Here is a 21,914-nt window from a genome sequence, read left to right as displayed (position 1 = left end):
GCAGAGCGCCGTTCTAGGCGCCGCTCTGTGCCTCAGTTACCTCCTCTGTCGAATGGGGATGAAGGCCGTGAGCCCCCCGTGGGACAACCTGATCACCCTGTAACCTCCTCAGCGTTTAGAGCAGTGCTTTGCACATAGTAAGCCCTTAATGAATGCCAACATCATTATTATTATTACCAGGCGGGGAACGGAGGGAGAGGAGGCCTGACTTCTACCCCAAGCGCCTGCTGGCAGCAGCAGCCTCCTCTGCCACCCTGCCCCGTCCCCAGTGTCCGCAGCCGATGCCGGGGGGTCCCAGACCCGGAGGTGCTGGGCCCCGGCCACGGGTACCACCCGCTCTGTTCACCGGCATCCTGTGGGCCCCGCACGTGCCCCGGGACGCTTCAACGACGACAGCGGGGCCCGGACACCGGCTGTCCCACCCCTGTGCCAGGCTCGGCTGGCACTTTCCCATCCCTGGTGGCCCCCGGGGCTGGGAACGGGGCCGTCCTGGCGACCTTCACCGGAGCCCTGCGGACCACTCGCCCGCTACCGGTGACCACCGCCCCTCCGCCCCTGGCCTGAGAGCGATGGAGGCCAAGACCCCAGGCTCCCCCGGCTCCCAACCGGTGTGCACACACACACACAATCTCTCTCTCTCCCCCCATCTTGAGTCCCAGGGGGTGAAGTGAGCCTGGAACCGAGTGGGCAGGGCCTGGGGCAGGGAAAGGGGCAGAATCCACAGTGGAACCGGGACCGCCCCGCCCACCCCATCTCAGAGGGGTCCCGGGGTGGGGACAGAGATGACACGGGGCCCGGGGAGGGGACGGAGATTTATTCCCGAGGTCCAGGGCCGCAGGGCAGGGACCGGAAAGACATCTTAGGGGGGATGGGGAAGGGCCACCCGTCGACGGGCGGTGGGCACCGGGGCCAAGGCCGCTCACTTGGGGCCCCCCAGGCTGGTCAGCAGTTCCCTCTGGTCCTGGCTCAGCGCCTGCAGCGGGGGGGAGATGACCGGTGAGAGACGGCAGCCACTCGTGACCGTCCGTCCGTCCGTCCGTGGGCGGGCGGGCGAGGGGTTCTCGGGGTCCGGGGGGGAGTCCCCTACCTGCCAGGCGTCCCTGCGCGCCTGAATGCGCTCCTGCAGGGCGCGGATGCGCTCGCGCCCGGCCAGCACGGCCTGCGCCAGTCGCCGGTTCTCGTCCCGCTGGCCGCGGAGGGCCCGCAGCAGGGCCGCCCGCCGCTGCTGGGCGCAGGGCACCAGGATGCTGCCCGTGTCGGCCTCGGGGTCCCCGCTCGGCCGCCTGCCGGGGGGGGGGACACGGAAGAGGGGGTCGGCGCCCCGGCCCACCCCGCCGGCGGGGGGTTCCCCTCCGGTGCCCCCCGCCCCGACTCACCAGGCAGGTTCGGTCTGGCCCCGGGCCTCCTCCACTATGGCGTCCAGGGCATCCAGGACCGGCCCCAGGTTCCCCTCCGCCTTGATCTCCGAGATCTCATCCTGTGACCGACGGGGACGGGGGGTCGGCCAAGGGGACGGACACCTCCCACGGTCTCCCCCCCTCCCATCGGGGGCATCGCCGTTGGGGGGGGCTGGGGTCAGAGGTCAGGGGTCAGCAGGCGACATTCTCCCTCCCGGCAAGGCCCGGGACCGGCGGACGGACGACTGCCCCCACGGGCCCCCGCAGCCGCCAAAGAGAAGCAGCCCACGCGGCTCAGAGGTCCCGGGTTCGGATCCCGCCTCCGCCACTTATCAGCTGCGTGACAAGTCGCGTCGCTTCTCTGGGCCTCGGTGACCTCATCTCTAAAACGGGGATTCAGGTCGTGAGCCCCGCGCGGGACAACCCGATCACCTGGTATTCGTTCAATCGTATTTACGGAGCGCCTACGGCGTGCAGGGCGCTTCTATCGCCGCGAGCGCTTAGAACGGTGCTTGGCACCGGGGAAGCGCGTAACAGATACCCTCATTACTGTGAGTAAGCGCTCAATAAATACGATTGATTGACTATGATTAGGAAAGAGGGTCCGTTTGGGGGCCGCTCCCTCCCTGCCCCCAGTCCGGAGGTGGTGGCGAGGGGAAGGGACTCCGGGGGGATGTAGTGGCCGCCCCCGCGGCTCCCCGCGGCCCTCCGCCCCGTACCCGGATGGCAGCCTGCAGCTGGGCCACGAACTGGTCGTAGATCCTCCGCGTCACCTCGGGCTGCAGCTGGTGGAAACGTCGGTAGCAGCTGGCAAATCTCCGGAAGCTGCCGAGGGGCGAGAATCCATCGTCATCATCATCAATCCTATTTATTGAGCGCTTACTGTGTGCAGAGCACTGGACTAAGCGCCTGGGAAGTACAAATTGGCAACATCTAGAGACAGTCCCTACCCAACAGTGGGCTCACAGTCTAGAAGGGGGAGACAGAGAACAGAACCAAACATACTCACAAAATAAAATAAATAGAATAGCTATGTACAAGTAAAATAAATAAATAAATGAATCCAGCGGTCAGCCGGCCGGCGGAGGAGGAGTCAGAGGTCGTGGGTTCAAATCCCGGCTCCGCCAGCTGTCAGCTGTGTGAGTTGGGCAAGTCACTTCACTGGGCCTCAGTTCCCTCATCTGTAAAATGGGGATGAAGACTGGGAGCCCCCCATGAGACAACCTGATCACCCTGTAACCTCCCCAGCGCTTAGAACAGTGCTTTGCACATAGTAAGTGCTTAATAAATGCCATCATTATTATTGTCACTTAATTTCTCTCAGCCTCAGTTCCCTCATCTGTAAAATGGGGATGAAACCTGTGAGCCCCCCCCGTGGAACAACCTGATCACTGTGTAGCCTTTCTAGCGCTTAGAACAGTGCTTTGCACATAGTAAGCGCTTAATAAATGCCATCATTATTATTAAGTCACTTAATTTCTTTGAGCCTCAGTTCCCTCATCTGTAAAATGGTAATGAAAACTGTGAACCCCCCGGGGGACAACCTAATCACCTTGTAACCTCCCCGGCGCTTAGAACAGTGCTTTGCATATAGTAAGCGCTTAATAAATGCCATCATTATTATTGTCACTTAATTACCCTGAGCCTCAGTTCCCTCATCTGTAAAATGGGGATGAAAACTGTGAACCCCCATGGAAAAACCTGATCACCTTGTAATAATAATAATGGCATTTATTAAGCGCTTACTATGTGCCAAGCACTGTTCTAAGCACTGGGGAGGTTACAAGGTGATGAGGTTGTCCCACGGGGGGCTCACAGTCTTAATCCCCCTTTTACAGATGAGGGAACTGAGGCCCAGAGAAGTTAAGCAACTTGTCCGAAGTCACCAGCTGACGGTTGGGAGAGCCGGGATTAGAACCCATGACCTCTGACTCCAAAGCCCAGGCTCTTTCCACTGAGCCACGCTGCTTCTCTTGTAACCTCCCCAGCGCTTAGAACAGAGCTTGGCACACAGTAAGCGCTTAACAAATGCCATCATTATCATTACTATAATGACGTAGGGCCCGTCTCTATATGTTGCCGACTTGTGCGCTTAGTGCAGTGCTCTGCACACAGTAAGCGCTCAATTCATTAATTCATTCAATCATATTTATTGAACGCTTACTGTGTGCAGAGCACTGGACTAAGGGCTTGGGAAGTGCAAGCTGGCGACACCTATCAATCAATCAATCGTATTTATTGAGCGCTTACTTTGTGCAGAGCACTGTACTAAGCGCTTGGGAAGTCCAAGTTGGCAACATGTAGAGATGGTTCCTACCCAACTAGAAGGGACTGTCTCTAGAATCCCGGCTCCACCACATGTCTGCTGTGTGACCTTGGGCAAGTCACTTCACTTCTCGAGGCCTCAGTTACCTCACCTGCAAAACGGGGAAGAAGACTGTGAGCCCCACGTGGGACAACCTGATCACCTTGTATCCCCCCCCAGTGCTTAGAACAGTGCTTTGGACATAGTAAGCGCTTAAATGCCATCATTATTATTATTATTATTATTATTATTATTATTATTATTATTATTATTATAGATGTTGCCAACTTGTACTTCCCAAGCGCTTAGTCCAGTGCTCTGCACACAGTAAGTGCTTAATAAATATGACTGATTGATAGAAGGGGGAGACAGAGAACAAAACCAAACATATTAACAAAATAAAATAAATAGAATAGATATGTACCAGTAAAATGAATAAATAGAGTAATAAATATGTACAGACATATATACATATATACAGGTGCTGTGGGGAAGGGAAGGAGGTAAGGTGGGGGGGATGGAGAGGGGAAAGAGGGGGCTGAGTGTGGGAGGGCCTCCTGGAGGAGGTGAGCTCTCAGTAGGGCCTTGAAGGGAGGGAGAGAGCTAGAGACGGTCCCTACCCAACAGTGGGCTCACAGTCTGAATCAATCAATCGTATTTATTGAGCGCTTACTGTGTGCAAAGCACTGGACTAAGCGCTTGGGAAGTACAAGTCGGCAACATATAGAGACAGTCCCTACCCAACAGTGGGCTCACAGTCTAAGCGATGAATGAATGAATGAATGACTACTATTACAGTGTCTGGCCTAGAATAAACGCTCAGTAAATCCTAGCACACGACGATGATGACCTCCTCCAGGAGGCCTTCCCAGCCTGAGCCCCTTCCTTCCTCTCCCCCTCGTCCCCCTCTCCATCCCCCCCATCTTACCTCCTTCCCTTCCCCACAGCACCTGTATATATGTTTATACATATTTGTTACTCTATTTATTTACTTATTTTACTTGTACCTATCTATTCTATTTATTTTATTTTGTGAGTATGTTTGGTTTTGTTCTCCGTCTCCCCGTCTTAGACTGTGAGCCCGCTGTTGGGTAGGGACCGTCTCTATGTGTTGCCAACTTGGACTTCCCAAGCGCTTAGTCCAGTGCTCTGCACACAGTAAGCGCTCAATGAATACGATTGATGATGATGATATGGATATATGTTTGTACGGATTTATGACTCTATTTATTCTTAGACTGTGAGCCCGCTGTTGGGTAGGGACCGTCTCTAGATGTTGCCAACTTGGACTTCCCAAGCGCTTAGTCCAGTGCTCTGCACACAGGAAGCGCTCAATAAATACGAGCCCACTGTTGGGTAGGTACTGTCTCTCTATGTTGCCAATTTGTACTTCCCAAGCGCTTAGTCCAGTGCTCTGCACACAGTAAGCGCTCCATAAATGTGATTGATGATGAGGAGGAGGATGAGGAGGATTACCTTCCGGCGGCCACCAGGCGCTGCAGGAAGGTCTCCACCACGGCGTCGAGCAGCTGTGCCCGGGGCGGGGTGTCCCCCCGCTCCCCCTCCTCCTCCCCCTCCTCCTCCTCCGGGGTGTCCTCCGGCCTCCCGGACGGACCCGACACTGCCGCCGCCGCCGCCGCCGCCTCCGCCGCCTCCGACATTTCCCGCCAAAACCCAGAGGCCCCGCCCCCTCAGGCCATTGGTCAGTCTCTCGCCCCGCCCTCGATGGCGATTCGCCGGCTCCCTGGCCCCGCCCCTTGACGGCGATTGGCCAGTCTCTCGCCCCGCCCTCGATGGCGGTTGGCCGTCTCCATGGCCCCGCCCCCTGGCGGCAAATGGTCAGACTCTAGGCCCGCCCCCGAAGGCGATTGGTCACCACCGTGGCCACGCCCCACGATGGCGATTGGTGGGCTCCAGGGCCCTGCCCCCTGACGGCGATTGGTCAGTCTCTTGCCCCGCCCTCGATGGTGATTGGTCGCCTCCCTGGCCCCGCCCCTCGATGGCGATTGGCCGGCTCCTGGTCCCTCCCCCCCCCCCGGCGGCAATTGCTCAGACTCTAGGCCCGCCCCCGAAGGCGATTGGTCACCTCCGTGGCCACGCCCTACGATGGCGATTGGCCGGCTCTAGGGCCCCGCCCCCTGACGGTGATTTTCCAGTCTCTCGCCCCGTCCTCCACGGCGGTTGGCCGTCTCCCTGGCCCCGCCCCTCGATGGCGATTGGCCGGCTCCCTGGTTCCCCCCCCCCGCGGCAATCGGTCAGACTCTAGGCCCGCCCCCGAAGGTGATTGGTCACCTCCGTGGCCACGCCCCACGATGGCGACTGGCCGCCTCCAGGGCCCCGCCCCTCGATGGCGATTGGCCCTCTCCCTGGCCCCGCCCCCTGACGACGATCGTTCAGAATCTTGGCCCGCCCCCGATGGCGTTTGGTCACCTCAATGGCCACGCCCCTTGATGGCGATTGGCCGTCCCCAGGGCCCCGGCCCCGATTGGCCATCTCCCTGGCCCCACCCCTCGATGGCGATTGGCCGGCTCCCTGGCCCCGCCCCCTGGCGGCAATTGGTCGGACTCTAGGCCCGCCCCCGAAGGCGATTGGTCACCTCCGTGGCCACGCCCCACGATGGCTATTGGTGGGCTCCAGGGCCCTGCCCCCTGACGGCGATTGGTCAGTCTCTTGCCCCGCCCTCGATGGTGATTGGTCGCCTCCCTGGCCCCGCCCCTCGATGGCGATTGGCCGGCTCCTGGTCCCTCCCCCCCCCCCCCCCGGCGGCAATTGCTCAGACTCTAGGCCCGCCCCCGAAGGCGATTGGTCACCTCCGTGGCCACGCCCTACGATGGCGATTGGCCGGCTCTAGGGCCCCGCCCCCTGACGGTGATTTTCCAGTCTCTCGCCCCGTCCTCCACGGCGGTTGGCCGTCTCCCTGGCCCCACCCCTCGATGGCGATTGGCCGGCTCCCTGGTTTCCCCCCCCCCGCGGCAATCGGTCAGACTCTAGGCCCGCCCCCGAAGGTGATTGGTCACCTCCGTGGCCACGCCCCACGATGGCGACTGGCCGCCTCCAGGGCCCCGCCCCTCGATGGCGATTGGCCCTCTCCCTGGCCCCGCCCCCTGACGACGATCGTTCAGAATCTAGGCCCGCCCCCGATGGCGTTTGGTCACCTCAATGGCCACGCCCCTTGATGGCGATTGGCCGTCCCCAGGGCCCCGGCCCCGATTGGCCATCTCCCTGGCCCCGCCCCTCGATGGCGATTGGCCGGCTCCCTGGCCCCGCCCCCTGGCGGCAATTGGTCGGACTCTAGGCCCGCCCCCGAAGGCGATTGGTCACCTCCGTGGCCACGCCCCACGATGGCTATTGGTGGGCTCCAGGGCCCTGCCCCCTGACTGCGATTAGCCAGTCTCTCGCCCCGTCCTCGACGGCGGTTGGCCGTCTCCATGGCCCCGCCCCTCGATGGCGATTGGCCGGCTCCCTGGCCCCGCCCCCTTGCGGCAATTGGTCACTCTAGGCCCGCCCCCGAAGGCGATTGGTCACCTCCGTGGCCACGCCCCATGATGGCGAATGGCGGGCTCCAGGGCCCCGTCCCGTTACGGCGATTAGCCAGTCTCTCGCCCCGCCCTCGACGGCGGTTGGCCGTCTTCCTGACCCCGCCCCTCGATGGCAATTTGGCCCACTCCCTGGCCCCGCCCCCTGGCGGCAATTGGTCAGACTCTAGGCCCGCCCCAATGGCGATTGGTCTCCTCATGGCCACGCCCCTTGGTGGCGATTGGCGGGCCCCTATTGGCCATTTCCCTGGCCCCGCCCCTCGATGGCGATTGGCCCTTTCTGGCTCCGCCCCCTGACGACAATTGGTCAGACTCTGGGCCCGCCCCCGATGGCGATTGGTCACTTCCGTGGCCACGCCCCACAATGGCGATTGGCCGTCCCCAGGGCCCCGATTGGCCATCTCCCTGGCCCCGCCCTCTGACGGCGATTGGTCACTCGGCCCGCCCCCGGTGACGATTGGCCACGCCCCTTGTTGGCGATTGGACGGCTCCAGGGCCTCGCCCCTGACGGCGATTGGCCATCCCCTGTATATATGTTTGTGCATATTTATTACTCCTCTACTTATTTTATTTGTACATATTTATTCTATTTATTTTATCTTGTTAATATGTTTTGTTTTGTTCTCTGTCTCCCCCTTCTAGACTGTGAGCCTGCTGCTGGGTAGAGAAGCAGCGTGGCTCTGTGGAAAGAGCCCGGGCTTTGGAGTCAGAGGTCATGGGTTCAAATCCCAGCTCCACCGCTTGTCAACTGCGTGACTTTGGGCAAGTCACTTCACTTCCCTGGGCCTCAGTTCCCTCATCTGTAAAACGGGGATGAAGACTGTGAGCCCCACGTGGGACAACCTGATCACCTTGTCAATTCCCCGGCGCTTAGAACGGTGCTCTGCACATAGTAAGCGCTTAATAAATGCCATTATTATCATTATTATAGGGACCGTCTCTATACGTTGCCAATTTGTACTTCCCAAGCGCTTAGTACAGTGCTCTGCACACAGTAAGCGCTCAGTAAATAAGATTGAATGAATGAATTCATTCATTCATGGAATGAATCTCCATGGCCCCGTCCCTCGATGGCGATTGGCAGTCTCCCGGGCCCCGCCCCGACGGAGATTGGCCGGCTCCATACATATCTGTCCTATTTATTTTATTTTGTTAGTATGTTTGGTTTTGTTCTCTGTCTCCCCCTTTTAGACTGTGAGCCCAATGTTGGGTAGGGACCGTCTCTAGATGTTGCCAATTTGTACTTCCCAAGCGCTTAGTCCAGTGCTCTGCACATAGTAAGTGCTCAATAAATACGATTGATGATGATGATGATGGCGATTGGTCAGTCTCTCGCTCCGCCCCCGATTGGCCATCTCCATGGCGACTGGCCTTCTCCCGGGCCCCGCCCCTGATGGAGATTGGCCAGTCCCTTGCCCCGCCCTCGATGGCAAAGAGGCCGTCTCCGTAGCTCCGCCCCCCGGCAGCGATTGGCCAGCGTCCCCCGCCCCCGCAGGCGATTGGCCGAGCCCACTCCGCCGCTCCCTTCCCATTGGACGCGTTCTTGGCGGGAAGAGACGCATGCCAGCACATGGCCCCCCAACCACCACCAAAGCATCGACGCCTCCAACGATAAAAACATTTTTAATTCCACTCCAGGGACACCCCCCTCCCCCCCCCCCCCCCCCCCCGGCGTGCTCCTCGGGCAGGGGCGAGGGGCACAAACACTGGGCATGGTGGGCTGGGGAATCCCCCCCTCCAAAGTCTAGCCACGATCCCGCCTGCTGCAGCCGGGGGCCCCGCCCCCTCGCACTGGTGATGGGGGGGGCAGGGGAGAGTCTCCTGGTGATGGGGGGAGAGGGGCAACCATGCTCTGTCTCCCACCCACCCCACTGTGAGTGTGAGGGAGGGGTGGGGCAGAAATGAATGTATTTACAGCTTGGGTGGGGTTCGGGGGGGGGGGGGGTGGTCTCCGGGCGAGCCCCAGCACCGGCGCGGGGGGTGCGGTGGCTACCGGCGGCTACCAGTGGCGGGAGTCCACGAGCTCGGGCCGGAGGCTCAGCTTCTTGAGGGTCTCGTAGCCCACCACCACCACGATGGTGGACGGGGTGGCGGCGATGATCCGCGCCGACAGCCCCTTGGTCAGCCCCCACGGCCCCTCCTCGGCCATCAGCTGCCTGAACGTCTGCACGATGGAGTCCCTGCCTTCCACCTGCGGGCCGGGGCGCCGGGGGTCACACGCGGCCCCGCGACCCCCGGCCCGGCCTCCCAGAAGCGGCCCGGCCCCTGGTAAGGCTGCCCGGTGCCCCCCGGGGTCTCCTCCGGTGCTCCCTGCGGGGAGAAGGGGTGGGGGGTGCTCACCTGGACGCGGGCCCGGATGACATCCATGGGGTTGGTGAGGGTGGAGGCGGTGGCGGCGGCCAGGGGGCCCGAGATGGCCTGGAGCAGCAGGTGGGGGCAGTCCTTGGGGCACAGGCGGGACAGCTGCTCTGGAGAACAAGGACGGCACCGTTTCGGGGCTGGGCTCCCTCTGCCCGGACCCCTGGCTTGGTCGGGGGCGGGGGGTGGCGGTGATTCAGAGAAGCAGCGTGGCTCGGTGGAAAGAACCTGAGCTTGGGCGTCGGAGGTCACGGGTTCCAATCACCGGCTCCGCCACTTCTCAGCTGTGTGACTTGGAGCCAGTCGCTTCACTTCTGTGGGCCTCAGTTCCCTCCTCCGTAAAATGGGGATGAACACTGAGCCCACATGGGACAACCTGATAATGATAATAATGGGATCTGCTAAGCGCTTACGATGTGCAAAGCACTGTTCTCAGCGCTGGGGGGAGGGATGCAGGGTGATCAGGTTGTCCCACGTGGGGCTCACAGTCTTCACCCCCGTTTTACAGATGAGGGAACTGAGGCACGGAGAAGTGAAGTGACTTGCCCAAAGTCACCTGGCTGACAAGTGGCGGAGCTGGGATTAGAAGCCGTGATGACCCTGTATCCTTCTCAGTGCTTAGAACAGTGCTTTGCACACAGTAAGCGCTTAATAAATGCCATCACTATTATCATCATCATCATCAATCGTATTTATTGAGCGCTTACTGTGTGCAGAGCACTGTACTAAGCGCTTGGAAAGTCCAAGTTGGCAACATAGAGACAGTCCCTACCCAACAGTGGGCTCACAGTCTAAAAGGGGGAGACAGAGAACAAAACCAAACGTACTACCAAAATAAAATAAATAGAATAGATAGGTACAAGTAAAATAGAGTAATAAATACCTTCGAAGATCCACTCTGCCCACCCTCCTGCGCCCACTGTTGCTAAACTAGACGGTCAGCTCCTTCGGGGCTCAGTACAGTGCTCTGCACACAGTAAGCGCTCAGTGATAATAACGACGATATCTGTTAAGCGCTTACTATATAGGTCAAGCACTGTTCTAAGCGCTGGGGTGGCTACAAGCCCATCAGGTTGGACGGAGTCTCCGTCCCACACGGGATTCACACTCTCTTAAGCCCCATTTCAGAGATGAGGGAACTGAGGTGCAGAGAAGTGAAGCGACTTGCCCAAGGTCACAGAACAGACGTCCCCAGCGCTTAGAACAGTGCTTTGCACATAGTAAGCGCTTAACAAGTGCCATCATTATTATTATTATTAAATGGCAGAGCCGGGTCCTCCTGATTCCCCTAATAACCACGACTGATTAAGTAATTCCCGTCTATCTTAAAGGCAGCCCATCAGCGTAAGGAGCAGCGTGGCCTAGTGGGTAGAGCACAGGGCTGGCAGTCAGAAGGTCAGGGGTTCTAATCCTGCTCCGCCGCTTGTCCGCTGTGTGACCTTGGGCGAGTCACTTCACTTCTCTGCGTCTCAGTTACCTCATCTGGCAAATGGGGATTGAGACGGGGAGCCGCACGTGGGACAGAGACCGTGGCCATCCCCATTTGCTTATATCCAGCCCCGGCGCTTAGTGCAGTGCCCGCCCATAATAATAATAATAATGGTATTTGTTAAGCGCTTACTATGTGCAAAGCACCGTTCTAAGCGCTGGGGAGGTTACAAGGTAATCGGGTTGTCCCACGGGGGGCTCACAGTTTGAATCCCCATTGGACAGATGAGGGAACTGAGGCCCAGAGAAGTGAAGTGACTTGCCCAAAGTCACCCAGCTGACAGTTGGCAGAGCCGGGACTGGAACCCACGACCTCTGACTCCAAAGCCCGGGCTCTTTCCACTGAGCCACGCTGCTTCTCCATAGCCCATAGTAAGCGCTTACCGAATGCCACGATTATTATTATTATAAGGGGCCACACAGCCTAGTGGAGAGAGCAAGGGTCTGGGACTCGGGGGACCTGGGTTCGGATTCCGCCTCTGCCACTTGCCTGCTGTGTGAAGTTGGGCGAGCCACTTCTCGGTGCCTCGATTCCCTCACCTGTAAACGTCTGTTCTCCCTCCGCCTTACGCCGGGAACGCCATCTGGGCCAGGGGCCGTGCGGACCCCACCTGACTCTCTACTCCAGCGCTTAGTACAGCGCTTGGCATACAAGTAAGCGCTCAACTGATACCACAGTGATGATTACTATCGTTCTCGCCTGTCGCGCCATCGACCCCCGGCCCACGTCATCCCCCGGGCCTGGAATGCCCCCAATCCCTCTGCCCCTCCGCCAAGCTAGTTCTCTTCCTCCCTTCAAGGCCCTGCTGAGAGCTCACCTCCTCCAGGAGGCCTTCCCAGACTGAGCCCCTTCCTTCCTCTCCCCCTCGACCCCTCTCCATCCCCCCATCTTACCTCCTTCCCTTCCCCACAGCACCTGTATATATGGATATATGTTTGTACATATTTATTACTCTATTTTACTTCTACATATCTATTCTATTTATTTTATTTTGTTAGTAGGTTTGGTTTTGTTCTCTGTCTCCCCCTTTTAGACTGTGAGCCCAACGTTGGGTAGGGACTGTCTCTATATGTTGCCAATTTGTACTTCCCAAGCGCTTTGTACAGTGCTCTGCACATAGTAAGTGCTCAATAAATACGATTGATGATGATGATGATTACTAGCATTCTCCACCTGGGCCCAGCTGGCACCTTTCGTTTCTCTCAAGTCCACCCACTCGCTGTGCCCCCATCTCTCTCCCCACGGACTTTTGACACCCGCTCTCCCGCTGCCCCCGGCCCCCCTTTCCATCCGGCAGACCCCACCTCACCACGCCAACACCCCTCAGCCCTTAGGAGATCCCCTCTCCTCCACAAGGCTCCCCGGATTCATCTTTCTTTCCCAACTTCTGCAGCACCGTTGCACACATCAATTGTCATTGTCCCCACTGCCAATTATCTTGCGTCTCCCCTGCTCCTCCAGGGTCGGGAGCATGTTTACGAACTCTTATTGTGCTCCCCGAAGTGCTGAACACAGTGACCTACACACAGTTAAGCGTGAGCCGACTGAACTGCGCGTTTGAGGACTTACCGTGATGGCTCTAGTTGTTTTTGTGTCTCTCTGCCCCGTTACTAATAATGATAGGGAAGGGCTGCTCCCCAGTCAATCGTATTTACTGAGCGCTATGTGCAGAGCACCATACTAAGTGCTGGGGAGATTACAATGTAACAATATAATAATAATTACCCGTCCATCTCCATACCAAACAAAAAACACCTCACCATTGGCTTTAAAGGGGCCCAGACTGAGCCCCTTCCTTCCTCTCCCCCTCGCCCCCCTCTCCATCCCCCCCATCTTACCTTCTTCCCTTCCCCACAGCACCTGTATATATGTATATATGTTTGTACAGATTTATGACTCTATTTATTTATTTTACTTGTACATATCTATTCTATTTATTTTATTTTATTAGTATGTTTGGTTTTTTTTCTCTGTCTCCCCCTTTTAGACTGTGAGCCCAATGTTGGGTAGGGACTGTCTCTATATGTTGCCAATTTGTACTTCCCAAGCGCTTAGTACAGTGCTCTGCACATAGTAAGCGCTCAATAAATATGATTGATTGATTGATTGATTGATTTAAAGCCCTCCATCACCTTGCCCCCTTCTACCTCACCTCCCTTCTCTCCTTCTCCATCCCCACTCCTCTGGTCCGCTAACCTTCTCACTGGGCCTCGGTCTCGCCCGTCTCGCCGCAGACCCCTCGCCCACCTTCTGCCTCCGCCCTCCCGCCTCAAATATCACTCTATTTATTTATTTATTTTATGTGTACATATTTATTCTATTTATTTTATTTTGTTAATATGTTTGGTTTGGTTCTCTGTCTCCCCCTTCCAGACTGTGAGCCCGCTGTTGGGTAGGGACCGTCTCAAGATGTTGCCAACTTGGACTTGCCAAGCGCTTAGTACAGTGCTCTGCACACAGTAAGCGCTCAATAAATACGCTTGAATGCACGAATGAATGATAATCCGCCCGAAAACCACTCTCTCCCTCATTCCAAAGCCTTGTTGAAGGAACATCTCCTTCGAGAGGTCTTCCCAGACTAAGCCCCACTTTTCCTCCTCTCCCCTTCCCTTCTGCGTCACCCTGAATTGCTCTTTTTGTTCTTCCCCCCATCCCAGCCCCACAGCTCTTAGGTCCCCATCTGTCATTTTATCTATGTCTATTGACGGTCTGTCTCCCCGCCTCTAGACTGGAAGCTTGTTGTGGGCAGGGAATGTCACTATTTATTATCCTGTTCTATTTTCTCAAGTGCTCTGCACACAGTAAGCGCTCGATAAATGTCTGAATGTATGAATTTGTGAAGCACTTACTATGTGGCACTTCTAGACTGTGAACCGGCTGTTGGGTAGGGACCGTCTCTATATTCAATCGTATTTATTGAGCACTTACTGTGTGCACAGTACTTGGGAAGTCCAAGTTGTCAACATATAGAGACGGTCCCTATCCAACAGTGGGCTCGCAGTCTAGAAGGGGGAGACAGACAACAAAACAAAATATATTAACAAAATAAAATAAATAGAATATGTACAAATAAAATAGGGTAATAGCTGGTAACTATATCATCATCATCATCAATCGTATTTATTGAGCGCTTACTGTGTGCAGAGCACTGTACTAAGCACTTGGGAAGTACAAGTTGGCAACATACAGAGACAGTGCCTACCCAACAGTGGGCTCACAGTCTAAAAGGGGGAGACAGAGAACAAAACCAAACATACTAACAAAATAAAATAAATAAAATAGATATGTACAAGTAAAATAAATAAATAGAGTAATAAATATGTACAAACCTATATACACATATACAGGTGCTGTGGGGAAGGGAAGGAGGTAAGATGGTGGGATGGAGGGGGGACGAGGGGGAGAGGAAGGAAGGGGCTCAGTGTGGGAAGGCCTCAGGGAGGAGGTGAGCTCTCAGTAGGGCCTTGAAAGGAGGAAGAGAGCTAGCTTGGCGGACGGGCAGTATGTACTTCCCAAGCGCTTAGTACAGTGCTCTGCACACGGTAAGCGCTCAATGAATACGCCTGAATGAATGAATGGGGCAGGCGCCGTACTAGGCGCTGGGTTGGCTAAAAGGAAATTGGGTTGGACACTGTCCCTGTCCCACGTGGGGCTCCCAGTCTCAGCCCCCATTTTGCCGACGAGGTAACTGAGGCCCGGGGAAGTGAAATGACTCGCCCGAGGTCACACAGCAGACACGGGGCGGCGCTGGGATCGGAACCCACGGCCGTGGGACTCCCTAGCCACCGGGCCACGACCAGGGACCGTGGCGGGCCTCCGGCAGCCGGGGGCACGGGAGGGCCCCCGCCCCCGGCCGACCCCCTCGGCGACCGGCCCGGCCCGAATCCTCCCCGCCGGCCCTCGCGGCCCCCGGGGCTACCTGCGTAGAAGTGGTAGAAGGGCCACCAAGCCGCGCTGTTGGGGATGTAGGTGAGCAGGGAGGCCACGTAGCCGCGGTAGAAGCCGCGCAGGCCGTCGGCCCGGAAGATCTGGCGGACGACGTCCCGGGTGCGGCCGAGGGTGCCGCGGCCCCCGGCCCCGCGGGCCAGCTGGAAGCGGCCCAGCTCCTGCCCGGGGCCCCGGCGCTGCACCATGAGGTGCTGCGACACCACGTCGATGGGGACCGTGATGCTCTGGGCCACCAGCGAGGCCGAGCCGCCCGCCAGCAGGGACCGCAGGGCGTTGCTCTGGCTCAGCTCGGCCGCCCGGGCCCGGGTCAGCTCGTAGGTGGTCACGTAGCACTGGCCGGACACCAGGGTCAGCGTGTTGACCAGGAAGCCGCGGTAGAGGCCGCCCACGCCGTCGGCCCGCAGGATGCGCACGAAGGCGTCCCAGGTGCCGCGGTAGAGCGCCTTGCCGCGCTGCACCTGCAGGCACGTGCGGATCAGCGTGAAGGGGTACACGCTCACCCGGATGGCCATGGTCATGCACACGCCCAGCACGTAGAACTTGCGCTTGTCCAGGTGCTCCCACTCGATGATCTGGATGTTGCGCTTGTCCTCCATGGCGTCGCCCGCCGGCCCCGGCCGGGGCGGGTGGCGGTCGGGACCTGGGGCGGGACCGTGGGGGTCGGCGACGGGGGACCGGCGACACCCCACCCCCCAAAGCCCGGCGGAGGGGCGGCCGCATCCTCCCACCCGCGCTCCATCCTCCCGCAGGGAGCCCCTCCGCTCCCCGGTCGGTCCCCTCCCGGTAATTCATTCATTCAATCGTATTGATTGGGCGCTTACTGTGTGCAGAGCACTGGACTAAGCGCTTGGGAAGTACAACTAGGCAACATCTAGAGACGGTCCCTACCCAACAACGGGCTCACAGTCTAGAAGGCCCTGCTGAGAGCTCACCTCCTCCAGGAGGCCTTCCCAGACTGAGCCCCTTCTTTCCTCTCCCCCTCGTCCCCCTCTCCATCCCCGTCTTACCTCCTTCCCTTCCCCACAGCACCTGTATATATGTATATATGGTTGTACAGATTTATTACTCTGTTTATTTATTTATTTATTTATTTTACTTGTACATTTCTATCCTACTTATTTTATTTTGTTGGTATGTTTGGTTCTGTTCTCTGTCTCCCCCTTTTAGACTGTGAGCCCACTATCGGGTAGGGACTGTCTCTATGTGATGCCAATTTGTACTTCCCAAGCGCTTAGTAGAGTGCTCTGCACATAGTAAGCGCTCAATAAATACGATTGATTGATTGATTGATAGAAGGGGGACACAGACAACAAAACACGTAGACAGGACCCACTACTCTCCTCCATAACAGAGACCACCGCCCTCAGGACAGTGCTTCATTCCTCTTCCTCTCAAACGTGCCCTCCTTCCCTTCTCCTTCAAGTCCTCAGGTGAAATTCTAATTTCACCTGTAATGATAAGGTTGGTATTTGTTAAGCGCTTACTACGTGCAAAGCACCGTTCTAAGCGCTGGGGAGGCTACAAGGTGATCAGGTTGCCCCGGGGTGGGGGGGGCTCACGGTTTTAATCCCCATTTTACAGACGGGGTAACTGAGGCACAGATAAGTTAAGTGGCTTGCCCGAAGTCACACAGCTGACAGTTGGCAGAGCCAACTGGTACCACTGGTACTGGTACCCGGGTACCACCGGGCCCCTCTGCCCCCGGACCTCCGACCTCTGGCACGGGGGCGCGGGATGGGACGGGGATAACTGGACACTTGGCTCAGGGAAAGAGCCCGGGCTTTGGAGTCAGGGGTCAGGGGTTCGAAGCCCGGCTCCACCACAAGTCTGCTGTGTGACCCTGGGCAAGTCACTTAACTTCTCTGAGCCTCAGTTCCCTCATCTGTAAAAATCGGGATTAAGACTGGGAGCCCCACGTGGGACAACATGATCACCTTGTAACCTCCCCAGTGCTTAGAACAGTGCTTTGCACATAGTGAGCGCTTAACAAATGCCACCATCATTATGGAGAAGCAGCGTGGCCCAGTGGAAAGGGCGTGGGCTTTGGAGTCGGAGGTCATGGGTTCAAATCCATCTCCATCCCCCACATCTTACCTCCTTCCCTTCCCCACAGCACCTGTATATATGTTTGTACAAATTTATTACTCTATTTATTTATTTATTTTACTTGTACATATCTATTCTATTTATTTTATTTTGTTAGTATGTTTGGTTTTGTTCTCTGTCTCCCCCTTTTAGACTGTGAGCCCACTGTTGGGCTGGGACCGTCTCTATATGTTGCCAAATTGTACTTCCCAAGCGCTTAGTGCAGTGCTCTGCACACAGTAAGCGCTCAATAAATACGATTGATGATGATGATGAAATCCCGGCTCCGCCAGTTGTCTGCTGTGTGACTTTGGGCAAGTCACTTCACTTCTCTGGGCCTCGGTTACCTCATCTGTCAAATGGGGATGAAGACTGTGAGCCCCCCGTGGGACAACCTGATCACCTTGTAACGTCCCCGGCGCTTAGAACGGTGCTTTGCACATAGTAAGCGCTTAATAAATGCCATTATTATTCATCATCAATCGTATTTATTGAGCGCTTACTGTGTGCAGAGCACTGTACTAAGTGCTTGGGAAGTCCAAGTTGGCAACATATAGAGACGGTCCCTACCCAATAGTGGGCTCACAGTCTAAAAGGGGTTCTAAAATTATTATTAAGTCTAAAATTATTATTGTTATTAGCCACCCCGTAGTCCAGCCGGTGGGACAAAGGTCGCCAATTCTTCATTACCCGCTCACATGCCCCGGAGAATGGACCCAGGGGGCAAGGGTGCTTAGTACAGTGCCTGGCACATAGTAAGCACTTAACAAAAGCACCTGCATGTATATTGGTACAGATTAATTTGTGTATTTTACTTGTACATATTTACTATTCTATTAATTTTGTTAACGATGTGCATCTAGCTTTAATTCTATTTTTTCTGACGACTTTGACACCTGTCCACATGTTTTGTTTCGTTGTCTGTCTCCCCCTTCTAGACTGTGAGCCCGTTGGTGGGTAGGGACCGTCTCTCTACGTTGCCGACTTGGACTTCCCAAGCGCTTAGTCCAGTGCTCTGCACACAGTAAGCGCTCAATAAATACGATCGAATGAATGAATGAATGAATGAAAGGGTGGCCCGCCCGGCGTCCGGCCCGCAACGCGTGGGGAAGTGGACGGACGGGGCCTTGGGGGCCCTTGGCCCTCTCCTGCCCCCCGAGCCATCATCATCATCATCATCAATCGTATTTATTGAGCGCTTACTATGTGCAGAGCACTGTACTAAGCGCTTGGGAAGTACAAGTTGGCAACACACAGAGGCGGTCCCTACCCGACAGTGGGCTCACAGTCTAAAAGGGGAGACAAAGAACAAAACCAAACCCACCCACGCCGCTGCCAGGCGGACTCGCACCCCCTCGGCCCCCCAGCCCGAGCCCCCCGTCCCCGCCGAGGCCCAGCCGGGGCAACGGATGGACCCGACATCCGTCTGGGACCGCTGCGGCCCCTCTCCGCCAAGTCCCGATCAATCAATCAATCAATCAATCAATCGTATTTACTGAGCGCTTACTATGTGCAGAGCACTGTACTAAGCGCTTGGGAAGTACAAATTGGCAACACATAGAGACAGTCCCTACCCAACAGTGGGCTCACAGTCTAAAAGGGGGAGACAGAGAACAAAACCAAACATACCAACAAAATAAAATAAATAGGGAAGCCCTTTATATATTTATTAAATATTTATTTATTTATTTTACTTGTACGTGTCTATTCTATTGATTTTATTTTGTTCGTAGGCTTGGTTTTGTTGTCCGTCTCCCCCTTTGAGACTGTGAGCCCGCTGTTGGGTGGGGACCGTCTCTACGTGTTGCCGACTTGGACTTCCCAAGCGCTTAGTCCAGTGCTCTGCACATAGTAAGCGCTCAATAAATACGATTGATGATGATGATGATGATCTCGGTGGGCATGGGCACCTCCACACCAAACTGCAGCTCTTCCGGACGGCCCTCCTCCTCGCGCCCTGCGGAATTCTCCTGTGACGGCCCCCCGATTCCCCCCTTTGCCTCATCCCACCCTGGACTCCATATGTTGCCAACCTGTACTTCCCAAGCGCTTAGTCCAGTGCTCTGCACACAGTAAGCGCTCAATAAATACGATTGAATGACTGAATGAACCCCCTTTCACCCACACCAACCACCTGAGCAGCGCCGGACTCAGCCCTGTCCGAGGTCCCCTCACCTCCCCACTCCCCCCTGCCGGACTCCCGGCCCTTACGGAAGCAGCGGGGCTCAGTGGAAAGAGCCCGGGCTTTGGAGTCAGAGGTCATGGGTTCGAATCCCGACTCCGCCACATGTCTGCTGTGTGACCTTGGGCAAGTCACTTAGCTTCTCTGAGCCTCAGTGACCTCATCTGTAAAATGGGGATGAAGACTGTGAGCCCCAAGTGGGACAACTTGATCACCTTGCATCCTCCCCGGCACTTAGAACAGTGCTCTGCACATAGAAAGCGCTTAATAAATGCCATTATTATTATTATTATTATTACTTAACTTCTAGACTGTGAGCCCACTGTTGGGTAGGGACCGTCTCTATATGTTGCCAACCTGTACTTCCCAAGCGCTTAGTCCAGTGCTCTGCACACAGTAAGCGCTCAATAAATACGATTGAATGAATGAATGAATGGGAAGGGGCAGGAGCCGGAGGTCATGGGTTCTAATCCCGGCTCCGCCACTTGTCAGCTGGGTGACTCTGGGCAAGTCACTTCACTTAGAGAAGCAGCGTGGCTCAGTGGAAAGAGCCCGGGCTTTGGAGTCAGAGGTCATGGGTTCTAACCCCGGCTCCGCCAGTTGTCAGCTGTGTGACTTTGGGCAAGTCACTTCACTTCTCTGGGCCTCAGTTACCTCATCTGCAAAATGGGGATTAAGGCTGTGAGCCCCCCGTTGGACAACCTGATCACCTTGTAGCCTCCCCAGTGCTTAGAACAGTGCTTTGCACATACTAAGCGCTTAATAAATGCCATTATTATTATTATTATGGGTTCGAATCCTGGTTCTGCCAATTGTCAGCTGTGTGACTTTGGGCAAGTCACTTCACTTCTCTGGGCCTCAGTTCCCTCATCTGTAAAATGGGGAATAAGGCTGTGAGCCCCCCGTTGGACAACCTGATCACCTTGTAACATCCTCAGCGCTTAGAACAGTGCTTTGCACATAGTAAGCGCTTAATAAATGCCATTATTAGTAGTAGTAGTAGTAGAAGTAGTAGTAGTAGTAGTAGTAGTAGTAGTAGTAGTAGTAGTAGTAGTAGTTCGAATCCCGGCTCTGCCAATTGTCAGCTGTGTGACTTTGGGCAAGTCACTTCACTTCTCTGCGCCTCAGTTCCCTCATCTGTAAAATGGGGATGAAGACTGTGAGCCCCCCGTGGGACAACCTGATCACCTTGTAACCTCCCCAGCGCTTAGAACAGTGCTTTGCACATTGTAAGCGCTTAATAAATGCCATCATTATTATTATTATTATTCATTCATTCGATCGTATTTACTGAGAGCTTACTGTGTGCAGAGCACTGTACTAAGCGCTTGGGAAGTCCAAGTTGGCAACATAGAGAGACGGTCCCTACCCAACAGGGGGCTCACAGTCTAGAAGGGGGAGACAGAGAACAAAACAAAACGTATTAACAAAATAAAATAAATAGAATATGTACAAATAAAATAGAGTAATAAATCTGTACAAATATATACATATACATACATATATACACATATTCATTCATTCAATCATATTTATTGAGCGCTTACTGTGTGCAGAGCACTGGACTAAGCGCTGGGGAAGTTACAAGGTGATATGTTGCCAATTTGTACTTCCCAAGCGCTTAGTCCAGTGCTCTGCACATAGTAAGCGCTCAATAAATACGATTGATGATGATGATCAGGTTGCCCACGGGGGGCTCACAGTCTTCATCCCCATTTTTCAGCTGGGACAACCTGATCACCTTGTAACCTCCCCAGCGCTTAGAACAGTGCTTGGCACATAGTAAGCGCTTAACAAATGCCATTGTTATTATCATTATTGTTATTATGATGATGATGATTACCTGGGGCCCCCTAGGCCGCGCCTGCTGCTCCCTCCGCTCGGGCCCCGGGAGCATCTTCCTCCATCGCTGGCCGGCGCCCAGTGAGGCCGGAAGCGGAAGTGAGCGCGGCCCTCCCCCCGAGGGGGCGGGACCGAGGCCGACTGACGGCTGCGCTAGGCCAATGGCGCGGCGGGAAATCCCGGGGCGGCGGCCATCTTGGTAAGGGGCCGCCCGTACCAAGATGGCCGCCCTCCGCGTGCCAGAATCCAACATGGCGGTGGGCTCGGGGCAAGGCGCATGCGCGCTGCTCCTCTGCGAGGCCGCCTGTTCGAGCCGCGGGCCCGGCCCGTGCCTTCATTCATTCATTCATTCATTCATTCATTCATTCATTCATTCATTCATTCATTCGTTCATTCGTTCATTCATTCATTCATTATAATAATAATAATGGCATTTATTAAGCGCTTACTATGTGCAAAGCACTGTTCTAAGCGCTGGGGAGGATACAAGGTGATCAGGTTGTCCCACGGGGGGCTCACAGTTTTAATCCCCATTTTACAGATGAGGGAACTGAGGCCCAGAGAAGTTAAGTGACTTCCCCAAAGTCACACAGCTGACAAGTGGCGGAGCCGGGATTCGAACCCATGACCTCTGACTCCAAAGCCCGGGCTCTTTCCACTAAGCCATGCTGCTTCATTCATTCATTCATTCGTTCATTCATTCATTCATTCATATTTATTGAGCGCTTACTGTGTGCAGAGCACTGTACTAAGCGCTTGGAAAGTACAAGTT

The 21,914-nt window shown here is 55.8% G+C and overlaps 2 protein-coding genes across 3 annotated transcripts; both read right to left on the bottom strand.

Annotated features, from left to right (window-relative positions):
* Nucleotides 1-808: 808 nt before the first annotated feature.
* Nucleotides 809-5,363, bottom strand: LOC119947029 (polyamine-modulated factor 1-like). The gene is made up of 5 exons (XM_038768506.1): nucleotides 5,179-5,363; nucleotides 2,117-2,222; nucleotides 1,377-1,477; nucleotides 1,088-1,283; nucleotides 809-973 (listed from the first exon to the last, which is right to left on the bottom strand). The coding sequence occupies exons 1-5, from the start codon at nucleotides 5,361-5,363 to the stop codon at nucleotides 920-922; spliced, it is 642 nt and encodes a 213-aa protein (XP_038624434.1). The 3' UTR covers nucleotides 809-919.
* Nucleotides 5,364-8,907: 3,544 nt separating this feature from the next.
* Nucleotides 8,908-21,214, bottom strand: SLC25A44 (solute carrier family 25 member 44). 2 transcript variants are annotated; one of them, XM_038768696.1, is made up of 4 exons: nucleotides 21,144-21,214; nucleotides 15,005-15,673; nucleotides 9,579-9,706; nucleotides 8,908-9,429 (listed from the first exon to the last, which is right to left on the bottom strand). In XM_038768696.1, exons 2-4 carry the CDS (start codon nucleotides 15,627-15,629, stop codon nucleotides 9,238-9,240), a joined length of 945 nt encoding a protein of 314 aa, XP_038624624.1. In that variant the 5' UTR covers nucleotides 15,630-15,673; nucleotides 21,144-21,214; the 3' UTR covers nucleotides 8,908-9,237. The 2 variants fall into 2 exon arrangements, with proteins under 2 accessions (XP_038624624.1, XP_038624625.1); XM_038768697.1 differs by lacking the exon at nucleotides 21,144-21,214 and adding an exon at nucleotides 19,330-19,358.
* Nucleotides 21,215-21,914: the final 700 nt, after the last annotated feature.

The sequence above is a fragment of the Tachyglossus aculeatus genome, chromosome Y4 (genome assembly GCF_015852505.1).
Source record: "Tachyglossus aculeatus isolate mTacAcu1 chromosome Y4, mTacAcu1.pri, whole genome shotgun sequence".
Classification (NCBI taxonomy): domain Eukaryota; kingdom Metazoa; phylum Chordata; class Mammalia; order Monotremata; family Tachyglossidae; genus Tachyglossus; species Tachyglossus aculeatus.
The sequence above is the reverse complement of the archived record's forward strand: the minus strand, read 5'-3'. Positions and strand labels throughout refer to the sequence as shown.